We start from the raw sequence: 22,040 nt of genomic DNA on the forward strand, positions 1-22,040 counted from the left end.
CTCTTAAGCTAGGTGGTCTATTTTTAGATCTAATACAAAAGGGTGCTAAGTACCTATAAAGTTAAATTAATCACTAAAAGGTCAAGCAACTTACAAAAGGCAAGCTTAGCAAAAGAGATGTGAAATACTCAGAAGATATAATATACCCAGATAAGGTGAGAACTCAAGATGAGAACTAAGAATGGGCAGTCCTGGGGAAAAGCATCTACTATGATTGGTAGATGTGAAAATTTAGGGAAGGTGACATAAGAGAAAATTTCTTTAAAAGGAAGGGACTTACTGAAATTGAGGTAGTGAGAGTTCAGACTGGTTGGAGTGCGGACTAGTTGGAGTTTACAGTTCAGTTTAGAAGCTGAATTGGAGGGTCTCTCTGAACACTAGAGTTTTGCTTGGGACAGATCTTGTGGTGAGTGATAAAAGACTGACTAGTCTCTCTTAAGGCTCAGGCTTAGGCCATTTGGCCTAGGCCCTTCTTACTATTTCCTTGTACACTCTCTCTCTCCCTTTCCTTAATTCCTTTATTTGTATTAATTAAAATCTCCATAAAACCCACCTGACTTGGGTATTTTCATATTTGGGAATTTTTCCCATGGTGACCACTTATTTTTTATTTTTTATTAAAATCTATATTTTATTAAAATCTATAATTATCTTTACAGTTTTGGCAATTCACAGTCTTGAAAACCATATTTTCGCAGTTACAATGTCACCCTCAAGTTGAAGAAACTGAAGATTGAAGAGAGTGCAGGGGAGAAAGATAGCTTCCCTTGAACCCTATCTCCCACTTCAAAAGGAATAAAAATCAGGGAATGGGAAAAAAACCAAACATCTAGGCAAATAATATAAGCTACAAAACTGGGACAGAATTCAACTCCATATTCAAAAAGAAATTAGGTGAAAAGAGATCAAATCCATGTGTAAATGTATTTCTTTTTATAAAGTCTTTTTTAAACCCATACTTTCCATCTTAGAATCAATACTGTGTATTCCATCCAAGGCAGAAGAGTGGTAAGGGCTAAGCAATGGGGGTTAAGTGACTTGCCCAGGGTCACACAGCTAGGAAGTGTCTAGGGACAGATTTTAACTTAGGACCTCCCATCTCTAGGCCTGGCTCTCAAGACCCTCTCTTCCCCCCCATTGCTCCTAATTCTAACAAGACTTGCCCAGGGTCACAGCTAGGAAGTGTCTGAATCCAGATCTGAACTCTAGACCTCCTGTCTCTAGACCTGGTTTTCAATCCATTAAGCCACCCAGCTCCCACCCACCCCCCACCCCCGTCATAAGTCTTACAGAGCACAGACCACAGAACATTATTCTGTTTTTCTTCAGTGGAAAATTTGAACAGATACATGATTTTTATATAATAATTATTTGGGCTATAAGTTATGCAAAAAAAAAAAACTACACTAGTATAAGGATGGATGTAGGGAAAACTATAGGAATTGGCAGCTAGTTAAATGAGGAGGAGAGAAGAAAATATTGAGCCTCATGGAAATGAAAGGTAAATGTACCCAGACTACAAGGTTTAGTAATATAGAGCAAATTATAAGCATCAAATATAAGTACATGAATCATGTCAAAGCTAAGAATTTATAAATGAAGAAAAGATTTATTAAAGTATCTACTTTATGCTTGGCACTGGGATACAAAAGGAAAAGACAGCTCCTATCCTTAGTAGGAACTTACTTAATAATAGGAAGAAACACACAGAGGGAGGTGGGTAGCCAGAGAAGGAAGTTTTTGTTTGGGGAGTGGAGCCATGAACAGAACCTCAAGCTCCTTCCAGAAGAACGGGTTTCGTGACTATTTCCAGGTGGCAGAAAACAGATGGAGTTGGTGGAGAGAGACACATTGGCATCTGAATGGATGTGAAGTCTTGTCTGGGGCCAGCAAAATAAAGAAGGTTAGGTGAGTTTGTGCTTAATCCCCAATTAACGTAACTCAGTCCCAGGACAGAGTTCCAGAGGTGAAGGGATTTACACACCCGTGAAAAGATGCAGCCTCAGGAGTTCTGGGTGCACAGCACACTGTTCCAAGTCCTGGAGGACTGAAGGAGAGTGAAGCCACAGAGAGTGAGACACATATGAGGTGGATGGATGTGAGGCATGGCTTGGGGTCAACTAGATATTCAGAAGAAATAATTGGGGAGAATAAAACCATTCTGGTTTAGATACTGGTTGTGGGTATCAGGGAAGATTTTATGCCTGGGGAGTACAGAGAGCAAAAGCACTTGGGAAAGCAGGAAGTATATTTGGCCTAAGTTGTGAGCACGGGCAACGATTGTGATAGTAAGTGCAACAGTCATGTGGATGGAGGGAGAAATCGGGTTGGGCTTGAATGGTCAGGGAAGGCTTCATAAGGAGCTGGGAAACAAGCCATGAAGGCAGGGTTTGGAACAGGTGGGCCTTTGCTGAAGAAGGGCCAGAAGGTCTGTCTGCAGGGCAGGTAAAGGAGCAGTGCTTTTTTATGACCAAATTTAAAGGAAAATACCAGAAAGCAAAGAACAAACTTTGTTCAGAGGGTTCTTTGATAAGGAGCCTATCCCAGGATTAAATCAATAAGAGTTTAAGCTTCAACACTCAATCAAGTAGTTATTAAATGCTGACTATGGGTTGTATATTGTAAATACAAATTCAAAAGTGAGGTAGACCCTGGCCTCATGAAGCTCATGCCCTGAAAGTGGTAACATATGCATAACCCAGTGGAATTGCTTGACGGCTCAGGGTGGGGGAGGTGGGAGAAAGGAAGGAACAGAAAATGAATCATGTAACCACGGAAAAATATTTAAAAATAAAATAAATGAGGGGCAGCTGGGTGGCTCAGTGGATTGAGAGCCAGGCCTAGAGATGGAGGGTCCTAGGTTCAAACCTGACCTCAGATACTTCCTAGATGGGTGACCCTGGGCAAGTCACTTAACCCCCATTGCCTAGTCCTTATCTCTCTTCCGCCTTGGAACCAATACATAGTATTAATTCTAAGATGGACAGTAAGGGATTTTGAAAAATAAGTAAGACTGCTAAAACATAAAAAAAGTAGCATATACACTATTATACATGTTGGCCTGGAAAAGAGGTCTCCTTCAGTTTCCCAAGGCTTGGCCCTATACTGCTGAATTCCTTAAGAAGTCCTTCAAGAAAAATTTAGATAAGCCGTTTTGGGTATGTTGTCAAAGAGGTCTCTGGGGGGATAGATGGTCCCTTCCAAATCTTGAAATTCTCACTTCTATCACTTATTTGGAGAAAGGCACAGATGGAATGTTTAAGGTATAGATAAGGAAAAGTCAGGACCCAAATCTTGACACATTATCACATTGAGTCAAACCTAATTAGATAAAATTTAATAGGGGGAAAAGTGTGAAGTCTTACCCTTCAGTTTACAAAAATCACCCAAAAGACAGCATTTTGACAAGAAAATCAAGGCTAGGGGTTTAACACAGAAAAGGGGTTTTGTGGCATGACAAGTCTGAGAAGTCACTAGGATGATGCGGCAGGATCGGAGGCTGCCTGAGAGGCCCGGCTTCCCAGGAGGAAGAGCCAGTGTGAACCTTAAAAAATTCTCAGACCCTACTTCATAAGGTTTGGTTGAGACCATTCCCCATTTAAACAATGAAGGGACTTAGATCAGGAATGTGAGACCTCTGCTCCACCACTACTTAAGCATACTTTAGGGGAAGAAACTCCTTGCTGAATAATGAAAAATACTTAAACCCATACTTATAGTAAGGCAAAAGTTCTTAAGCTGTGCCTATTTTTAGATCTAATAAAAAAGGATGCTAAGTACCTATAAAGGTCAGGCAACTTGCGAATTTACAAGGAGCAAAGAGGTGAGAACTTACTCAAAGGTTTTTCCAGGTGTGAACTTAATCAAAAGTTTAAGCCTACTTAGGTGTGAATTAAGAATGGTCTGTCCTTTGGAAAATGTCTACTGTGATTGGTAGATGTGAGAACTTAGGGGAGGAGACATAGGAGAAAATTCCCTTTAAAAGGAGGTTAGAAGCTGAGAGAAAGGGTCTCTCTCGGGACATTTCAGCTAGGAAAAGCTCAATTGGAAGAGGCAGCTGGTGTCTCTCTGAACACTAGAATCTTGCTTGGAAAAGTCTTGTGGTGAGTGGATTGAAGACTGACTGATCTCTCTCTCTTAAGGCTGGCCTAAACTGGCCTAGCTTTTTTTTTTCTCATTATTCCCTTTCTCTCTCTTTCTCTCTTTCATTAATTCCTCATTTGTATTAATTAAAATCTCTATAAAACCCAGCTGACGTGGGTATATTTAATATTTGGGAATTTTTCCCTGGCGACCACCTTATATTTGATTTAAAACAAGACACTGTCTTGAACCCATATTTTCTGCAGTCACAAATTAAGCCAACCACTCTTATCTGCCTCAGTTTATAACTCCCACTATTTTAATCATCACAGTTTATGGCTTACACTATTTTAATCACTACAGTTTATGGCAGACCACGAAGTTGGTGAGAAAACCCTCAAAAAGTTTCTGTGAAATCTCTTTCATTTCTTTCTTTATTACTTGCTCTATCAGTCAGTTTTTTTTTTTTAACTTGGCTTGAAGAACACAGCTGCAAGAGCGGGTGAGTGAAAAACCTTTTTGATTCTCCTTAAATTAAATAAGAATACAGCTGTTTTAGATCTTAGCAACAGGGCCCTAAGGTCTTGGCTAGGAGAGCTGACAACTACCTAAATTAAGATTAAGACAAACCTGAGGAAACTTTTGGCCTTGTCCTGCTCCCCACATGTTTACTTTAGAAATATGGAGTTACAGCCAGTTCAGAACTTAGTTAACAACTGGTGTTTCAGTAAATACTTTGCTCTTTTTTTAGTACAAGCATTGGTCTGCAACTTACTTAACAGCTGGCTCATCAGCTCCATGACCAATCTTATAAATACAGAATTCCTTGTCTCTGAAAGGGCTCATCCCATGGAACTTATGGCAAAATCTAATCGGCATACTACTTTCCCTTGAGTTTTTGATTGTTGTAATTGTAATATTCTTGAAGAACTCATTTCTCAGTCAAACCAACCAACTGCTCCCTCTAATATTCAACAAATTGAACAACTAAATGCTCGGCTTCAGTTTATAAAGTCAGGGGAAGTTCATAGCTTTTATGAAAAACACTAACCTTCCTAATCAACCCACTGCTCCTCCTGACAACTCTGCCTTAGAACCCCCTGCTCTTAACCAACCCACCCCTCCCCCTGCCCCATCAGCCTCAAAAAACCCTACATCTAACCAACCCACCCCTCCCCCTGACCCACCGGCCTCAGAAAACCCTAGTTCTAACCAACCTACTCCTCCCACTACTCATGCTTTCGATCCCACACCCTCAACTCTAAGTACACACCCCACCCATGCTTCCAAACCTACACAATCCACTCTAAATTCACATACCATCCATGCTTCTGATCCTAATGCCTCCACTTCACACCTTACTCATTCTGTATCCTTTCACACTTCTTCCTTTGCCCCTCCTTCCCACCCTGCTCAATTCAATTCTCAGATCCTTCCTACCTCTGATCTTTCTGGCACTATGGGACAACAATAAACCCTCTCCCTTAGTGTGCCCAACTCTTCTATTTCTCATACTTACCCCACTGAGAATGGAGCAAGAAGCCTAGAAACAGGAGTACCAAATAATTCAGATAGGTTATTTCCTTTAAGTGAAGTACGCACTTTTAATAAAGATGGAAACTTGGTATCTGTAAGACATCATACACCTTTTAGCCCTGAGGATTTAAATAAATTTAAGGAAGATCTTCCATCATTTGAGGAAGAACCAATATCAATTATAAAAAAATTAGAGTACATATTCAGAACTTGGATGGATGTTGAGAATTTATTAGAAGCATTTTTGACAAAGAGAGAGAAAAATAATATCGTCTCTCTGGCTAATCAAAAATGAGGTAGAAGAGGACATTATTGACCAACTGAAGATCCACATTGGAACCCCAATGTTGAACTAGATCACACAAAACTAAACCAGGCCAGAGAAACATTATCGACAGCCATGAGAGCTTGCTCTGATAGACCTGAAAAATGGTCAAAATTTGAAAGAACCCAACATGATATTGATGAAACACCCTCCCAGTTTATTATTGACGTAGGGAATACATATATGGACCTTGATTTATCCAGAGAAAGAGACATTAGACAAATACGTAGGCAATTCATTGAGAATTGTTGTTCAGTGGTAAAAGACTACTTTAAAACTAGCTGTCCTAATTGGGACTCTATGGACCTTGAAGAATTGAGGAGAGTAGCAACCTATGTTTATAAAGGTCATGTAAAAAGACCTGAGGAACACAATACATCAGTGGAAGTCTTAAAGAAATTGAAATGTTAAAGAGACAACTGAAAAATTAGGGAGAGACCATAACTTCTTTGCGGGAATTCACGAATAAATCACTAACCTGCCACTTCTGTGAGAAGAAGGGCCACAAAATGATGGAATGTAGAACCTTTCTTAAAATGATCGGAAGGAATACACAATTTAACAACAACTTTAGAAATAACAACTATAGAAATGATGATAATGGTCATAGAAACCAGAATTTTAGAAATTTTAGAAATTATAATAATGATTATGGAAATAACTATAATGAATATAGAAATAAGAACTTTAGAAATCAGAATTTTAGAAATAGGAATTGGGAAAATAATGACAATGCTCAAAATGAAGAAAATGATGATGCCCAATAACAATATATAAGAAATGGTGCTCGTCCAAAAAAGTCGAGATGCCCTTCAGGGGGGTGCCCAAGGAACATCCCAAACACAATGAAGGTGTCTGGGGCGGGGAGGCTGGGGCACAGGAATCAGAGGATGCAACCTTTGATTTTCCAGACTCTGATGTCCTACTACCCATTGTCCCTATCCACTGCCCTCCCCATACTAATGAACCCCATGTTATCTTAAAGGTGGGTAACACTTATTATGATTGTCTCTTAGACACTGGAGCTACCAGGTCTGTATTGAAGAATGTACCAAATTTAAATTGTTATTCCGTTGATTCACAAAGTGTAGTGGGAGTATCAGGAATACCCCAAAGAGTTAAAAAAAACTTCCCCCTAGAATGCTGTCTGTAGGACCCCTAGAGGTACAACATTCTTTTCTTTTAATGCCTGACTCCCCTTTAAATTTGCTGGGGAGGGACCTTCTATGCAAACTCAGAGCCACAATAACTTGCTCCTGTAAACCTTAAAATTTCTTAGACTTATGAATGTTGGAAATTAATATATATCAGTCTTTTAAAGTGATATTGATATCACACTCCCTAGATGGCTCCTTAACATTGGAAGTACCAGAGGAATCTTTCAATTTACTCCCTGTACTTCTCTCAGAGAGCCAGGAGGCAAAAAAGCCTCTCATTTTTGAAATACCTAAGGATATACCGGAGTCTCTTTGGGCCACAGCTTCTTGTGATGTAGGCTTACTTAAATCTGCTGTTCCTGTGCAGATAAAAACTAAATCTAGCCCACCTCCTTCCATTCCTCAGTATCCCCTCTCAAAAGAGGCAATTGAGGGTATTAAACCAGTTATTAACTCATTAATTGATCAGGGAATAATAATCCCTTGCAAATCAGAATACAACAAGCCCATCCTTCCAGTTAAAAAACCAAAAAGAGGGCCTCATGGCAAGCACCTCTATAGATTGGTACAGGATCCGAGGGTGGTGAATAATCACATTATAAAGAGACACTCCGTAGTTTCCAACATAAATACTATTATTTCCTCTATTCCTAGCACAGCTACATACTTTGCAGTAGTAGACTTGTGCTCAGCTTTCTTTTCCATACCTATACATGAGAACTCCAGGCATATTTTTGCTTTTACCTGGAAGGGCTCACAATATTCATGGAGTCAGCTGCCACAGGGTTAGGTGGAAAGTCCGAGTTTATTTGAGCAAATTTTGAGCCAAGACACAGACAATATAACATTTAAAAATAGTGAATTAATCAAATATGTAGATGATCTACTCTTGGCTTCAACAGACGCAGAAACATGTCAAGAAGATAGTAAACACCTTCTTTTGGAATTGAACAAAAGAGGACATAAAATCTTGAAGGATAAGGTTCAGTGGTGTCTCCCTAAAGTAGAATATTTGGGATTCGTCCTGACTGTGGGTGCTTGCTATATTTCTCCAAAACGAATTGAGAATATTCAAAATTCAAGCACTCCTACTACTAAGAAACAGTTGAGAGCAATTTTAGAAGCAACAGGATTTTGCAGACAATGGATTCCTTGCTATGGGGAAATTACTAAACCCCTTAGAGCACTAACAAAAGATTCGGTCCCTGAACCCCTCAAATTAGAGCCTGAACACTTGTCAGCTCTATCAGATCTAAAAAAGGCTATCATGTCTGCCCCTGCTCTAGGCATCCCAGATTACAACACGCCATTTACTTTGTATGTACATGAGAGAAGAGGAGTAGCTTCTGGTGTTTTAACTCAGACTTTGGAACCTTCTCAGTACCCAATTCTTACTATTCTGACCAACTGGACCCAGTAGCATCAGGAGCACCACGATGTCTTAGAGGAGTAGCTGCTACAGCCTTACTAGTGACAAAAACTGTTGATCTAGTATTGGGATGTCCATTAATAATTACATGCCCACATGAGGTAGAAGCATTGTTGCTAAAGCATAGAACACAGGCATTCTCGGATCAGAGAATTACAAGGTATGAAATAACGTTGTTAAATGGCGAAAACATTACCTTGAAACATTGTACTACTCTTAACCCTGCCACCTTGCTTCCAGATTTACCAACTTCAGGAGAACCATTACACAATTGTGAAACATTAGTGTTCATGGCAGAAAAGCCTCGAGATAATCTCTTGGACACTCCCTTAGACAATGCAGATCTGATTTTATTTACCAATGGTTCCTCTTTTATGAGAGATGGCATACGCTACACTGGAGCTGCCGTAGTCTCAGAATTTGCCACTGAATGGTCAGCTTCACTACCTTCTAACATTAGTGCTCAAGGAGCAGAACTCATAGCTCTGAAGCATGCTTGTATAATTGCCAAGGATAAAAAGGCAACAAATTATACAGATTCTAGATATGCTTTTGGCATTTGTCACTCAGTCGGAATGCTATAGCTCCAGAGAGGATTTTTAACCTCAGCTGGAAAATCTATAGCTAATGCAGAAATTATTAATGAAGTTCTTTCTGCTCTACAGCTGCCTGAAGCCCTAGCTGTAGTTCACTGCTCTGCCCATACAGATGGCACTGACCCTGTCTCTAGAGGAAATGATCGAGCAGATGCCGCTGCAAAACTAGCAGCCATAGAAGGGCCTGAATTAATTTTAACATTAATAACCACTAATGATTTGAATTTATCACTTTCCTATAATGAAAAGGAAGTGGAAAAATAGAAACAAAAATTCAAAGCAAAACAGATTAATGGAATATGATATGGGTGTCATCTGAAGGAAAATCCCTGTTCCCTAGAAGTTTCTATCACCAAATTTGCCAATCTATTCATAAAAATGGTCACTTTGGCACCCAGGGCATTGTGGACTCTGTCAAGAGAGTATGGATAGCCCCTGGTATAACTACTATAGCCTCTAAAATGTGTTCAGCCTGCTCTACCTGTCAAGCATATAACCAACATGCATTTCGTGGAAAAGCCTTTGGTGGATGTCCTCCGGCTTACACACCGTTTGAATATCTACAAATAGATTTCATAACAATCCCAAAGGCTGGACGTTATAAATTTTGTCTAGTCATTGTAGATCAACTGACCAGATGGCCGGAAGCATTTCCTGCAACCAGAGCCACGGCGGATTTTGTTGCTAAGATACTTTTAAAAGAAATTATTCCTCACTTTGGACTGCCAGCACGTATTGATTCAGATAAAGGAAGTCATTTGACTGATTCTGTCCTAAATCAGATATATTCTTGCTTGGGGATAACTCTCAAATTCCATGTTCCATATCATCCCCAGAGTTGAGGGGATGAACAAAGAACTTAAAACTATAATTGGAAAATTATGCACTGAGACACATTTAAAATGGCCTGAAATTCTCCCTCTGGCCCTATTTTATCTTAGAAGCAGGCCTAGAGGAGACCTACACATCTCACCGTTTGAGATGATTTTTGGACATCCACCTATACAGGTTAAACCTTTTCCCCCTGCATATACATCACTATTAGGGGGAGATACTTCTATTGATTCCTATATACAGGAATTACAGTACAAACTGCGTGAACTTCATGAATCTGGAGCTGCAGTACAAGCCAGACCACTAGACTTTTCTCTTCATGACCTGAACCCAGGAGACATAGTGTATATTAAGAATTTCAAGCGTACTGGAGCAACGCAGCCTTCATGAGAAGGACCATTCCAAATATTGTTAACTACTCCAACATCTATAAAGGTTGGAAAAAGGGACTCTTGGATTCATTGCTCACATGTGAAGAAAGCATCTTCTGTTGAGACTGATTGACTGTATCTTATCACATGAATTGTAGATTATAATCCATTGACAAGTGGATACATTTTTTTTTCAAAAAACACATTGAATTACTGATTTTTCCTTATTTTTATTATTGCTTTTCTTTATTTTGATTAGAATATTTGATTTTTCTCATTTCTTGTACTAAAGGCACACATAATTAATATCAATATTTTTTTCTGCAGTAATACAAGTTAATATATATATTCTTGCTATAATATCAATGTATACCCCAAAAGTTTTAAACTATGGGAACCTGCCATTTATTGATAAAATATTATAGGACTGTGATTAATGTCTTTAACTGATTCCAAAAAATGGGATAAAAACAAGGAGCACAGACTTAACCTTAATAGTGCCAAAAAATAGCACACATGAAATACTAATGTGAGACTTGAGGTTGCAATGCTTGACATATGTTAAGTCATAGGACTTCCTTGTATCTACACTCTTTGTGAAGTAATCATACAAATATAAAATTTGGCTATCATGTTGGCTCCCTATATCCCTGAGAATATAAAAAATCAGATGAGGGAATGACACTTCCCTATAAAAATAGAATACTAATTCTTTTCTTTCTTATGTTTTGGCAACTTCCTGTAGTCTTGGCTGCAAATGGGTAAGTGAAATAATACTGCATTCTGTCCTACAGACTTGTGGGATAGAAATTACTTTAAATTGGACCTATACAAGGGCCTACTTTGATTTTTTTTCTCCTCATGTTTTTGATTATTTTTCTCTTCTGATAATTGACTCATACACCCCCATAACTCAACATTGCATCCCGAGCTGAACTGGATGTTTTTTAACACCTACTTCAGGGGGGGATTGTATTTTAATTTAAAATCCAAGATTTTGATTTTGTTCTGTATTTTAATTTATAATCGAGGAATTTTTGATTTTTTGTTTGAGATTGTATTTTTATATAAAATCCAAGATTTTGATTTTTGTTCAAGAAAAGATCTTCAATGAAGAAGCTTGATAACTCCTAAATCCAGAGAATGAATTGTTGCATAAATATGCCAGAAATCCAGACTATGTCAAGAAGATCAAGAATGAACTTTGGATATGGTTGATTGAACTGAACTTTGATTGAACATTTATTGTAAATGTATACATTTATGCCAAAAGGGACTGCCCCTAATTTGGCTTTCTGTCAATGCGCCTAGCAAAAAACATTGGTTTTGCTTTCTTTCTTTTCTATTCTTCCCTCACTACTCTAATTTCCTCTTAGAAATTTGAGTATTGTATATATCTATAGTTAGAAGTGCATTTAGGACTATAAGATGATTATGTAAAATGATCAATGGGGAGACTAGTCTCCCAATGATCATCAGGGGGGATTGTGAACCTTAAAAATTCTCAGACCCTACTTCATAAGGTTGGATTGTGAACCTTAAAAATTCTCATACTCTACTTCATAAGGTTTGGTTAAGACTATTCCACATTTGGGCAGTGAAGGTACTTGACCAGGAATGTGGGAACTCTACTCCACCACTACTTAAGCATACTTTAGGGGAAGATAAAATTGTAAACTCTTTGCTGAACAATGAAAAGTACTTAAACCCATACTTAAAATAAGGTAAAAAACTCTTAAGCTGTGCCTATTTTTAGATCTAATACAAAAGGGTGCTAAGTACCTATAAAGGTCAGGCAACTTGTGAATTTACAAGGAGCAAAGAGGTGAGAACTTACTCAGAGGTTTTTCCAGGTGTGAACTTAATCAAAAATTTAAGCCTACTTAGGTGTGAATTAAGAATGGTCTGTCCTTTGGAAAATGTCTACTGTGATTGGTAGATGTGAGAACTTAGGGGAGGAGACATAGGAGAAAATTCCCTTTAAAAGGAGGTTAGAAGCTGAGAGAAGGGGTCTCTCTCGGGACATTTCAGCTAGGAAAAGCTCAATTGGAGGAGGCAGCTGGTGTCTCTCTGAACACTAGAATCTTGCTTGGAAAAGTCTTGTGGTGAGTGGATTGAAGACTGACTGATCTCTCTCTCTTAAGGCTGGCCTAAGCTGGCCTAGCTTTTTTTCTCATTATTCCCTTTCTCTCTCTCTCTTTCATTAATTCCTTATTTGTATTAATTAAAATCTCTATAAAACCCAGCTGACTTGGGTATATTTAATATTTGAGAATTTTTCCCTGGCGACCACCTTATATTTGATTTAAAACAAGACACTGTCTTGAACCCATATTTTCTGCAGTCACAAATTAAGCCAACCACTCTTATCTGCCTCAGTTTATAACTCCCACTATTTTAATCATCACAGTTTATGGCTTACACTATTTTAATCACTACACCAGTACTGGGCACACGTGCCCACTCAGACCACTTCCAAAGTACTCCAGAGAACAGGGTAGAGCCCTGTCAGGATGAAGGCGGGCCTCCAGGATGAGGCATATAAAGGTGTGAGAAGAAGAAGAGCCGTCTTAATTTGAGTCGTAGCCACCAGTCGATGTGCTGTGCAGGCAGGGAGAGTCTCGCCATCAGCAGGAAAGCTGTCCCTTTCTGGACATGATGCAGGAGACCGGCAAACACGTGAGGAAACGTATGTCTCCCCGCTTTATGCTTCTCTGGATGTCGGCGCTTCACACATTGCTGAGAAAATCCTTTCTGAAGTTGTTCAAGACTCTTCCTCAAAGCTGCACTGGGTGCCCCCAGAGCTCTTATAGCCTCAAACAGACAATAAGAACAGCCGGCATTACCCTGGGCTTTATGGAATGGCACAGGCACTGGCACAGGGCTCTCAGCTGAGGCAGCGTTTCCTCTGCACCATCGTCTCTGAGGAGATACGCTAAGAGGTTAAGTGATCTGCTCAGGGCCACACAACCAACACATGTCAGAGGTCCTGCCTGAATCCACAGCTTTCTGGCCTGTTCTCTATCCACCATGACACATTGCCTAGGCATATGTCTGCAGACTTGATTCTTGACATAATCCTAAGAAAGAAAGGAGGAAACAAGCATTTATTTAGCTCCTACTCTGTGCTGGGCACTAAGCACTTTACAAATATCTCTCATCTAATCCTCATGACAGCCTTTGGGAGGCATGGTATTATCACCATCCTTATTTTATAGTCAGCAAACTGAGGCAGGCAGAGGTGAAGTGACTTCCCTAAGGTGACACGGCCAAAAGTGTCTAAGGTTTGAGTTAAGCTCAGGTGAGGCCTGAGTCGCCCTCTACTGTACCACTCATTTCCCAAATGGGAAATGTGAGCATGAGAAGGGAAGTGATAGGTCTTATCTCACAGCTAAGCATCTAAACTAGGATTCAAACCCAGGTCTCTCCAGATTACAATCTGACACTATTTACATTAGACCCTGAGACCACTAGGGGGCAGAGAATGCACAGAACACTAGAGTCAGGGAGAATCAAGTACAAATCCAGCCTTCAACACTTCTTAGCTTGGTGACCCTGGGAAAGTCATTTAACCTATTTGCATCAGTTTACTCAACTGAAAAATGGGGATAATAACAGCACCCATACCTCAAAGGTTGTAGTGAGAATAATATTTGTAAAGTGCTTAGCAACTGGCAGATGCTAATAAATGCTTGTTCTTTTCCCTTCTCCTAAAACTCAATGCTCTCACTCAGCTATGTGACTATAAAAGATGTTGTCTATTGAAGAAAACTGTGTTTTTCATGGTGACACATTTTAAAAATCAGTAACCATTCATAAATAGGCCACCCCTACCCCCAACTCAGGGATTTGCCCTTTTCTCTAAAACCCTAGTTCTGCTGCAAACACTTCTTATTTTAGTTTTGAATTTCTGACTGTTAATACAAGCTTCTTGTATAAGTCTTTTCCTCTTAATACCATTTCCAAAATAGACCATCAATTTGTTTTGTTTTACTATGCATATTCATTACAAAGTCTTTTTTTAAAATGGAGGTGGTGGGAAGGAGAAAAAATTAATGCTTGTTCACTGAAAAGAATAAAATTCTAAAAAGTCAAAATGAATCACAGATACATTGCCTGTGATTTCAGGGGGAAAAATTTAATGTTTAAAAAACAAAAAACAAACAAAAAAAATCCAGCCTTTTCTTTCTAGGAAATAGGCAGCAATTTTTAGGAGTTTTGACTTAATCATTATATTCTGCCTACATATAAATGTGCCATTTCTGTAATGTATAGCATTTATAAAGGTATACTGATAAAATATATAAATAACTGAAAAGTTGAAGGATCAAAATTTTACCCAAGACAATGTCTTACAGAATATTGTCAATGGATAGGCAGCATCAAAGGTATGGGTCTTCTCCAGTTCCTAGTTCAATCAGCCAATAAATCTGTATTAAGTGCTAAATATGGGCCCAGCATTATGACAAACAAGGTATGAAAGTACTGGGTAAACTAGTCTTTCCTAATGAATAAGGAATGAAGCAAGGGTGTCTACTGCACCACTCCTATTTGATACCATGCTAGAAATGTTAGTTATTATAGCAATAAGAGAAGAAAAAGAAATTCAAGATGTGTATGTGAAGAAAAAAATAAAATAATTTTTTTGCAGACGATAAGATGGAATATTTAGAAATTCCTATAAAGTCAAATAAAAATTACGTGAAATAATAACTTCGACAAAGATATAAAATCAATCCACATGAATTACTAGCATTTCTATGAAATACCAATAAACAGACAGCTGAGAAGAAAAAGAAAACAAAATTCCATTTAAAATAACGATAGACCCTAAGGAGACTACTGATAAAAAGAAAATCTCATAAACATCAAAATATTTATAACAACATTTTGTGACAACAAAGATTTGGAAACAAAGTAGATGCCCAATAATTAGAAATGGCTATAACAAATTGTGGAAGAGCAATGTAATGGATTATTATTGTGTGTAAGAAAGGATGAATATAATGAATATGGAAAAACATGCAAAATAGATATGAATTGATGAAGAGTAACGTAAGGAAAGCCAAAAAAAATAATTTACACAATGACTAGAACAATATAAATGTAAAGAACCACAAAAAATATCAAAAGTGAAGTTTGCAAGATTATAAAGAATAAAAATGGCTTGAAAAAAGCCACATCCTCATTCCATCCCTTGGCAAAAGTAGATGGTCCATAAATATACACTGTACATTTTTTCAGACTTTTTATGCTAACCCCACCTCCTTCTTTCTTTTTTTTTTTAAACCCTTACCTTCTGTCTTGGAGCCAATACCGTTAATAGTTAGATCTAAATAATTGGGGAAATAGTAATTGTTCGTGGTTAGGCCAAGCTAGACTAAAAAAATGGCAATCCTACCTTAAATTAATTTACTTATTCAGTGCCACACCAATCAAACTACCAAAAATCTACTTTATTTAACAAGAGAAATAATAACACAGTTCATCTGGAAGAACAAAAGATAAGAATATCAAGGAAATTAATGAAAAAAAATGTGAAGGATAGTGGCCCAGTGATACCAGATTTTAAACTGTACTATAAAGCATCAAAACAAACTGGTACTGGCTAAGACATAGAAGGGTGGATCAATGGAACAGATTAGGCATAAATTACCTCATCAATCTAGTGTTTGATAAACCCAAAGATCCCAGTTTTGGGGAAAAGAACTATTTGACAAAAGCTGCTGGGAAAATTGGAAAGTAGTATGTCAAAAATTAGGTTTAGGTCAATATCTCATACCCTTTACCAAGATGAAGTCAAAATAGGCATATGATTTAAACATAAAGAGTAATATTATAAGTCAATTAGGGGAATATATTATAGTTTACCTGTTAGTTCTATGGAGAAAGGAAGAATTTATAAAAGAGATAGCTTTATGAGATGGAAAATGAATAATTTTGATATTAAATTTAAAAAGGTTTTGTGCAAACAGAACTAATGCAACCAACATTAGAAGGGAAGTATCAAACAGGGAAAAAATTTTATGACAAATTTCTCTGTTAAAGGTCTTATTTCTCAAATATATGACGAACTAAATCAAATTTATAAGAATCCAAGACATTCCCAAATTGATAAGTGGCCAAAGGATACAATACAAATAGGTAGTTTTCAGATGAAGAAATCAAAGCTATCAATAGTCATATGAAAAAATATTCTAAATCACTCTTGATTAGAGAAATGCAAATTAAAACAATTCTGAGGAACCACCTCATACCAATCAGATTGGCCAATATGACAGTAAAGGAAAATTATTAATGTTGAAAGGGTGGCAAAATTGGGACACTAATGCATTATCATATGGATTATGCATTATGCATAATCACAACTGGTAGAGTTGTAAATTGATTCAACCATTTTGGAGGGCAACTTGGAATTATGCCCAAAGAGTTATAAAAGCAAGCAGACCCTTTGATCTAGTAATACCCACTCTAGTATCTCAAAGAGATTAAAAAAAATGAGAAAGGACCTGTTTGTACAAAAGTATTTGTAGCTGCTCTCTTTATGGTGGCAAAGAATTAGAAACTAACGGGATGCCCCTTAATTAGGGAATGGCTAGACAAATTGTGGCATATGATGGTAATGGAATACTATTTTGCTATAAGGAATGATAAACAGGATAATTTCAGAAAGAGCTAGAGAGACCTACATGCACTGATACTGAGTGAAATAAGCAGAACTAGGAAAACACTGTACACAGTAATAGCAATATTGTGGAATGATTAAATGTTACAGATTTTGCTACTAACAACAATACAATGATCCTGAACAATTCTGAGTTACTTATGAAAAAAAATATTATTCAACTCCAGAGAAAGAAGTGTTGGAGCAGGAAGGAAGATGAAAACACATGATTTATCACTCATTTCTTTGGGTATATGCTTTCTGGTTCCAGTATGGACCCTCCTGTCATGAAGTAATGATGGAGGAGTTAAGATCTAGAACAGTGGTTCTCAACCTTTCTAATGCCATGACCCCTCAATACAGTTCCTCATGTTGCAGTGACCCCAAACCAATTTTGGTGGCTACTTCAAAACTGTAATTTTGCTACAGTTATGATTCGGAATGTAAATACCTGATATGCATTATGTATTCTCATTGCTACAAATTGAGAGGTTGAGAACCGCTGATCTATAAGTATACCACCCCAATGGCTATTTACCAATCAGAGATGTCTTGGCATGTCCAGGGGAGGGACTGAGTGATGAGTTCACAAGTGGTATATATAGACCTGTTCCAGAAAAGGTAGGGTCTTTTGGTTATTGAATCATTTAACCAGATTAGTATGTCCTGGACAATTAATAAATTATTTTAAAATTAAGAAATACTGCCTCTCAAGAATTTCAATTGGTATATATGCAACAAGAGCATTCTTCATATATACATAAATAATTTTCAAAAAGATTTTTTTAAAAATGAGAAAGTAGATTTATGAGTCAATAGTTATTGATATCTTTCTCAACTACTCTTTTGTGGAGGTACAATTAAAAAACATTCAATATTCTTCCTTCTTTTACATAGTTTGAGAATTTCTCCTTCAACGCCTTTAAAAATGCATTTTAAAGCACCTACTACATGTGAATAATTATGTCAGGCACTAAGAATACAAGGAGAAAACAAAATACTAAGAACACAAGGAGAAAACAAAATATAGTTCATTTCTTCAAAGAGTTTAGAACTGTGATAGTGAACCTATGACACATATGCCAAAGATGGCACACAAAGACCTCTCTGTGGTCACAGGTGTTCACCCACCAGAGTTACTTACTAGAAGGCAGAGGGACCTGAGCAGAGCTGCTCCCCTCCCCCTCTCCAAGTACCATCTGCCCCTATGCCTAGCAGCCCAATGGAAGCAGTTACTCCCTCCCCTAAGGGGAGCACTTGGGCCACTTCCCTCTCTTTCCCCTCCCCTGTCTGGGGTGGGGGTGGGGTGGGTGGGAATCAGCAGGGGGCAGCACTTGGTCTGGGGAGAAGGGCACTGCATGTGGTTTCTAAAAGGTTTGCCATCATTGGCTTAGATCCTTCTGGGAAAAATATATAAATGGATAAGTATACTGACTATTCACTTCACTCTGCAATAATTCATGTCTTCCCAGGTTTTCCTGAAATAATCGGTTTCTTCAGCATAATAATATTCAATTAGATTTATATACTATTACTTGTTTACCCATATCTTTTCATTGACAGTACTTAGAAGGCTTCTTTTCATTAAAAATCCATATTTCCCTCTGTTGAATTATATTCAGTTTTGCTGGGTAAATAAGTCTTAACTGTAAGCCTACACACTTTGACTTCTAGAATATCATCTTCCATGCTCTATGTTCCTGCTAGGTCATGTGACTCTGACTGTGGCTCCTCAGTACTTGAATTCCCTCTTTCTGGATACCTGCTAAACTATAAATTATGTTTATCTTTGGTAGTTATGTAGAGGATGAATTGGGGAAGGCAAAGAGTGGAAGCAGGGAAACCCATCAGAAGGCTTCTGACATAGTTCAGGCATGCAGTGATGGGGATCTAATAGGGGACTAGTTGGTGCTTGGAGAGAAGGAGAGGTAAAAGGGACAAGATTCAAAGATGATGTGCAGGCAGAATCAACAGAACAAGGGAGTCTGTAACTGACCAGAGGTGAGGGAGTGAGGAAGAAAGGAATTTCCAGAGGCTGCAAAGCTGGTGGTGGATCCCGTGTCTTTAAAAAGGAAGCTGACAGTAGGGAAGGGCTTGGCCTGGGGGGGAGGGGTGTGTGGGGTATATGGCAGGTGGGACAAGTGGGATGTAGAGCAGAAAATGAGTTCTGTTTTAGACATGTGGAGTTTAATATGACAAAGAGACATCCAGGTAGGGAGAGATGTACAGAAAGCAGTCAGCAAAATAGGACCTGATTAGAGGTGAGAGATTAGTGATGGAGAAACAGTTTTGAAGTCATCCCACAGTGCTGATAATTGAATCCATAGGAGATAATTAGATCACAGTAGAGTAGATAGAGATGGGAAGAGGTTAAGCCCAAGGTAGAGCCTTGGGGGGTTAACCATGCAAATGTACAAAAGATAATAAAATTTATCCCCCTCTCCCCCATTAGGTGTAGGAAAAACAATCAAAACTAGAGTATCTACACATTCATGGTACATTAACTACAACTCTGTATCTTCCTTCATCAAATATTACAAGAAGAAATTTTTTTAGTAAGAGTCACCAACCCTGTAAAATAATAAGTATCTATTGATTATCCATACAGTCAAGAAATATCTTTGGTACTGTACCACATATGTATTTAATGTTCTAAGCAGTTTTGTTGGTAAAAGCTTTGTTTTTATAGAGGTAACAGGATATTTCTTTGTGAGTCAATATTTCCATAAAAATCAGAATTCTTTATAGCTCTCCATATAAATTTAGTGCTGAAAAATTAATTTAAGCATCATTTGGTATATTGTTCACAACTCTCTAGGGTATCAAAAATATTAATAATATAAAAATATAGATATTTTAACATAATATTAACAGCAATCTTTTGTCAAAAATCCTTTAACATTTAAAACACTGAATAACTTAGTATTATCTCTAAAAAACTGAATAATCTAAAAAATGAACAAAAAGAATCATTCAAGGTATACTTACTAAAGACTGAATCAGCATAGTAAGGCAATTTTTCTGGATCTCTGGAGGTATATTTGCAAAACTCCTCTCTGACCAACACCTTGCGAAATGCTTAACGATCCATCTATTAGAAGTTCCAAAAGAAAAGAATTAAACAATCTCCTACTACCTTTTAACAACATAAGTAAGTTACAAATGATTATATTAGCAATAGGTCAAATTATGGTTAGATCTTATAGTAAAAGTCTTAATTAATTTCATGGTAGAATTAACTGAGCCATCTTTACTAGACAAGCAGTTTTCAGTTCAACACTGAATTGGGCCAATGTAAATAAAACTGAACACAATTAACTAGACTTAATAACTGTGGATAAACAGTTAATACTGTCTATCTTCAAAGTGAAGTGAACTGATAAATGAGTTCAATTATCCTAACTAGTTGAACACTGTAATACTAAAGCTATGGCTAAAAAAAAATAACAGATCTGAAAGTGCTATCAAAATAAGGAAATTATAAAAATAGAATTGCTGAACTGATAGCATAAGCAGTACTTCAGATCACTTACTTCATACAATCAGCATAAAGACTTTCCACCCCCACCGAATGAGCAATAATCAGACATTCTAGCATAGCCTCCAATCTCCCTGGGACAGGCTAAAAAAAACAAAGTATTGTTCTGAGAAAGAAACTTGCTTTTATTGCATTAAGACTCAAAAAGTTAAAACATATTTTTTACAATATAATTAAGTACCATTTAAACAACTACTTTTAAATTTATGTGAATGTGTACTCTCAAATCATCTATTCTTAAAAAGACAAATAAGTTAGATAGACTTTGGTTTTGCACTAAAGAGCAATTTGACTCATTTAGATTCCAGAACATCCAAGATTAACATTCTGATCATAGGTTTTGTTTTTTTTTTGCCTTAGTTGGTTGTTGTCGTCTTTTCTAAAGTTATAATAAGTGGAAAGGGCTCTGGACTTGGAATCAGAATATCTGGTCTGTCATTCCTCACTTATAATTATGGAAAAAGGCACAACCTTATGGGGTCTCAATTTATTCATTTGTAAAAGGAAGGCATTAGGGGCACTGATTTCTAAGGAAATCTGTTACCCTAAAAAAAGAACTACATTTCCCAGGAGCCCACTGACTACCTGTCATTATGTACTTCCTGTAGATAGGAGATATTAGGTGGGAACATGGAGGTTCCCACCTCTTTGGCTTGATGAAAAGAGCTTGGTGGTGGGTAAAGCGGGAGTCTGAACTGGCTGATCAATCATGGGCACATGGTCATGGACTTTTATATTCCTTTATTTCTAATGATCATTAATAAATCTCCAAAAATATAACATTTTAATATTTGAGATTTAATTTTAATTTTTATACTTACAACTCTAAACTGATGCATTTATAGTTATAGCAAAAAACCAAATGGTCTAATCTGTTTTTTTATCTGAGAATTTCCTTTACCAATTAAATCATAGGTCCAGTCCCTATTCCTATCCCTTTAAAAAATATTAGATATACTTATTAACTCAATTATATATACACCACCACCCCATGGAAGTTTCTACACTGACCTAAAATAAATAAATAAAAGAATTAAAATAGATTAGTAAGCAGAGAAATTTGGGCATGATTAAAAGCTAAATAAAATCAAGAAATCTAAGGGTTAGCTTTGTGATACTATTTTGAATATCCTCAATATTTAGAATACAGTACTGAAAATTCAAGTCACTCCTAATTTGTCCAAATGACTTAACACTTTGCTTTATGCTTATTCTAAGTCTGAAATCACATATCTAATAAGGCACAGCAATGGTCCAATTTAACTATCTAATACTTCATGATGTACAGCTCAAAGCACTGCTGCTTGCAAAAAAAAAAGAAAATTCCTCTTTTGATATGTCTCTTTGCACAACTGTTAACTGGGAGGGCTCTTGTATATGGTCATATATTTCTGACTCACTTCTGAAGGTGCTGTGAGTTTGGTTCTAGAATACCTCCCCCAACTAAGAATATGACATGACTTTTTGGACTGGCCTCATGTTTCCTTAGTGTACATATAACGCTGGG

The 22,040-nt window shown here is 37.4% G+C and overlaps 1 protein-coding gene across 8 annotated transcripts in view; it reads right to left on the minus strand.

Annotated features, from left to right (window-relative positions):
• Positions 1-22,040, minus strand: part of BTBD8 (BTB domain containing 8) — a 161,762-nt gene that overhangs the window by 35,170 nt on the left and 104,552 nt on the right. For 7 of the 8 annotated variants that reach the window (XM_007480323.3, XM_056815354.1, XM_056815355.1 and 4 more), the window contains 2 exons: positions 20,529-20,617; positions 19,984-20,086 (listed from right to left, as the gene is read on the minus strand). In XM_007480323.3, the coding sequence (XP_007480385.3) occupies positions 19,984-20,086; positions 20,529-20,617 (192 nt within the window). The remainder of the gene's footprint in view (positions 1-19,983; positions 20,087-20,528; positions 20,618-22,040) is intronic. The other variant, XM_056815360.1, reaches the window with a different exon arrangement.

This window comes from Monodelphis domestica, chromosome 2, assembly GCF_027887165.1.
Source record: "Monodelphis domestica isolate mMonDom1 chromosome 2, mMonDom1.pri, whole genome shotgun sequence".
Lineage (NCBI taxonomy): Eukaryota > Metazoa > Chordata > Mammalia > Didelphimorphia > Didelphidae > Monodelphis > Monodelphis domestica.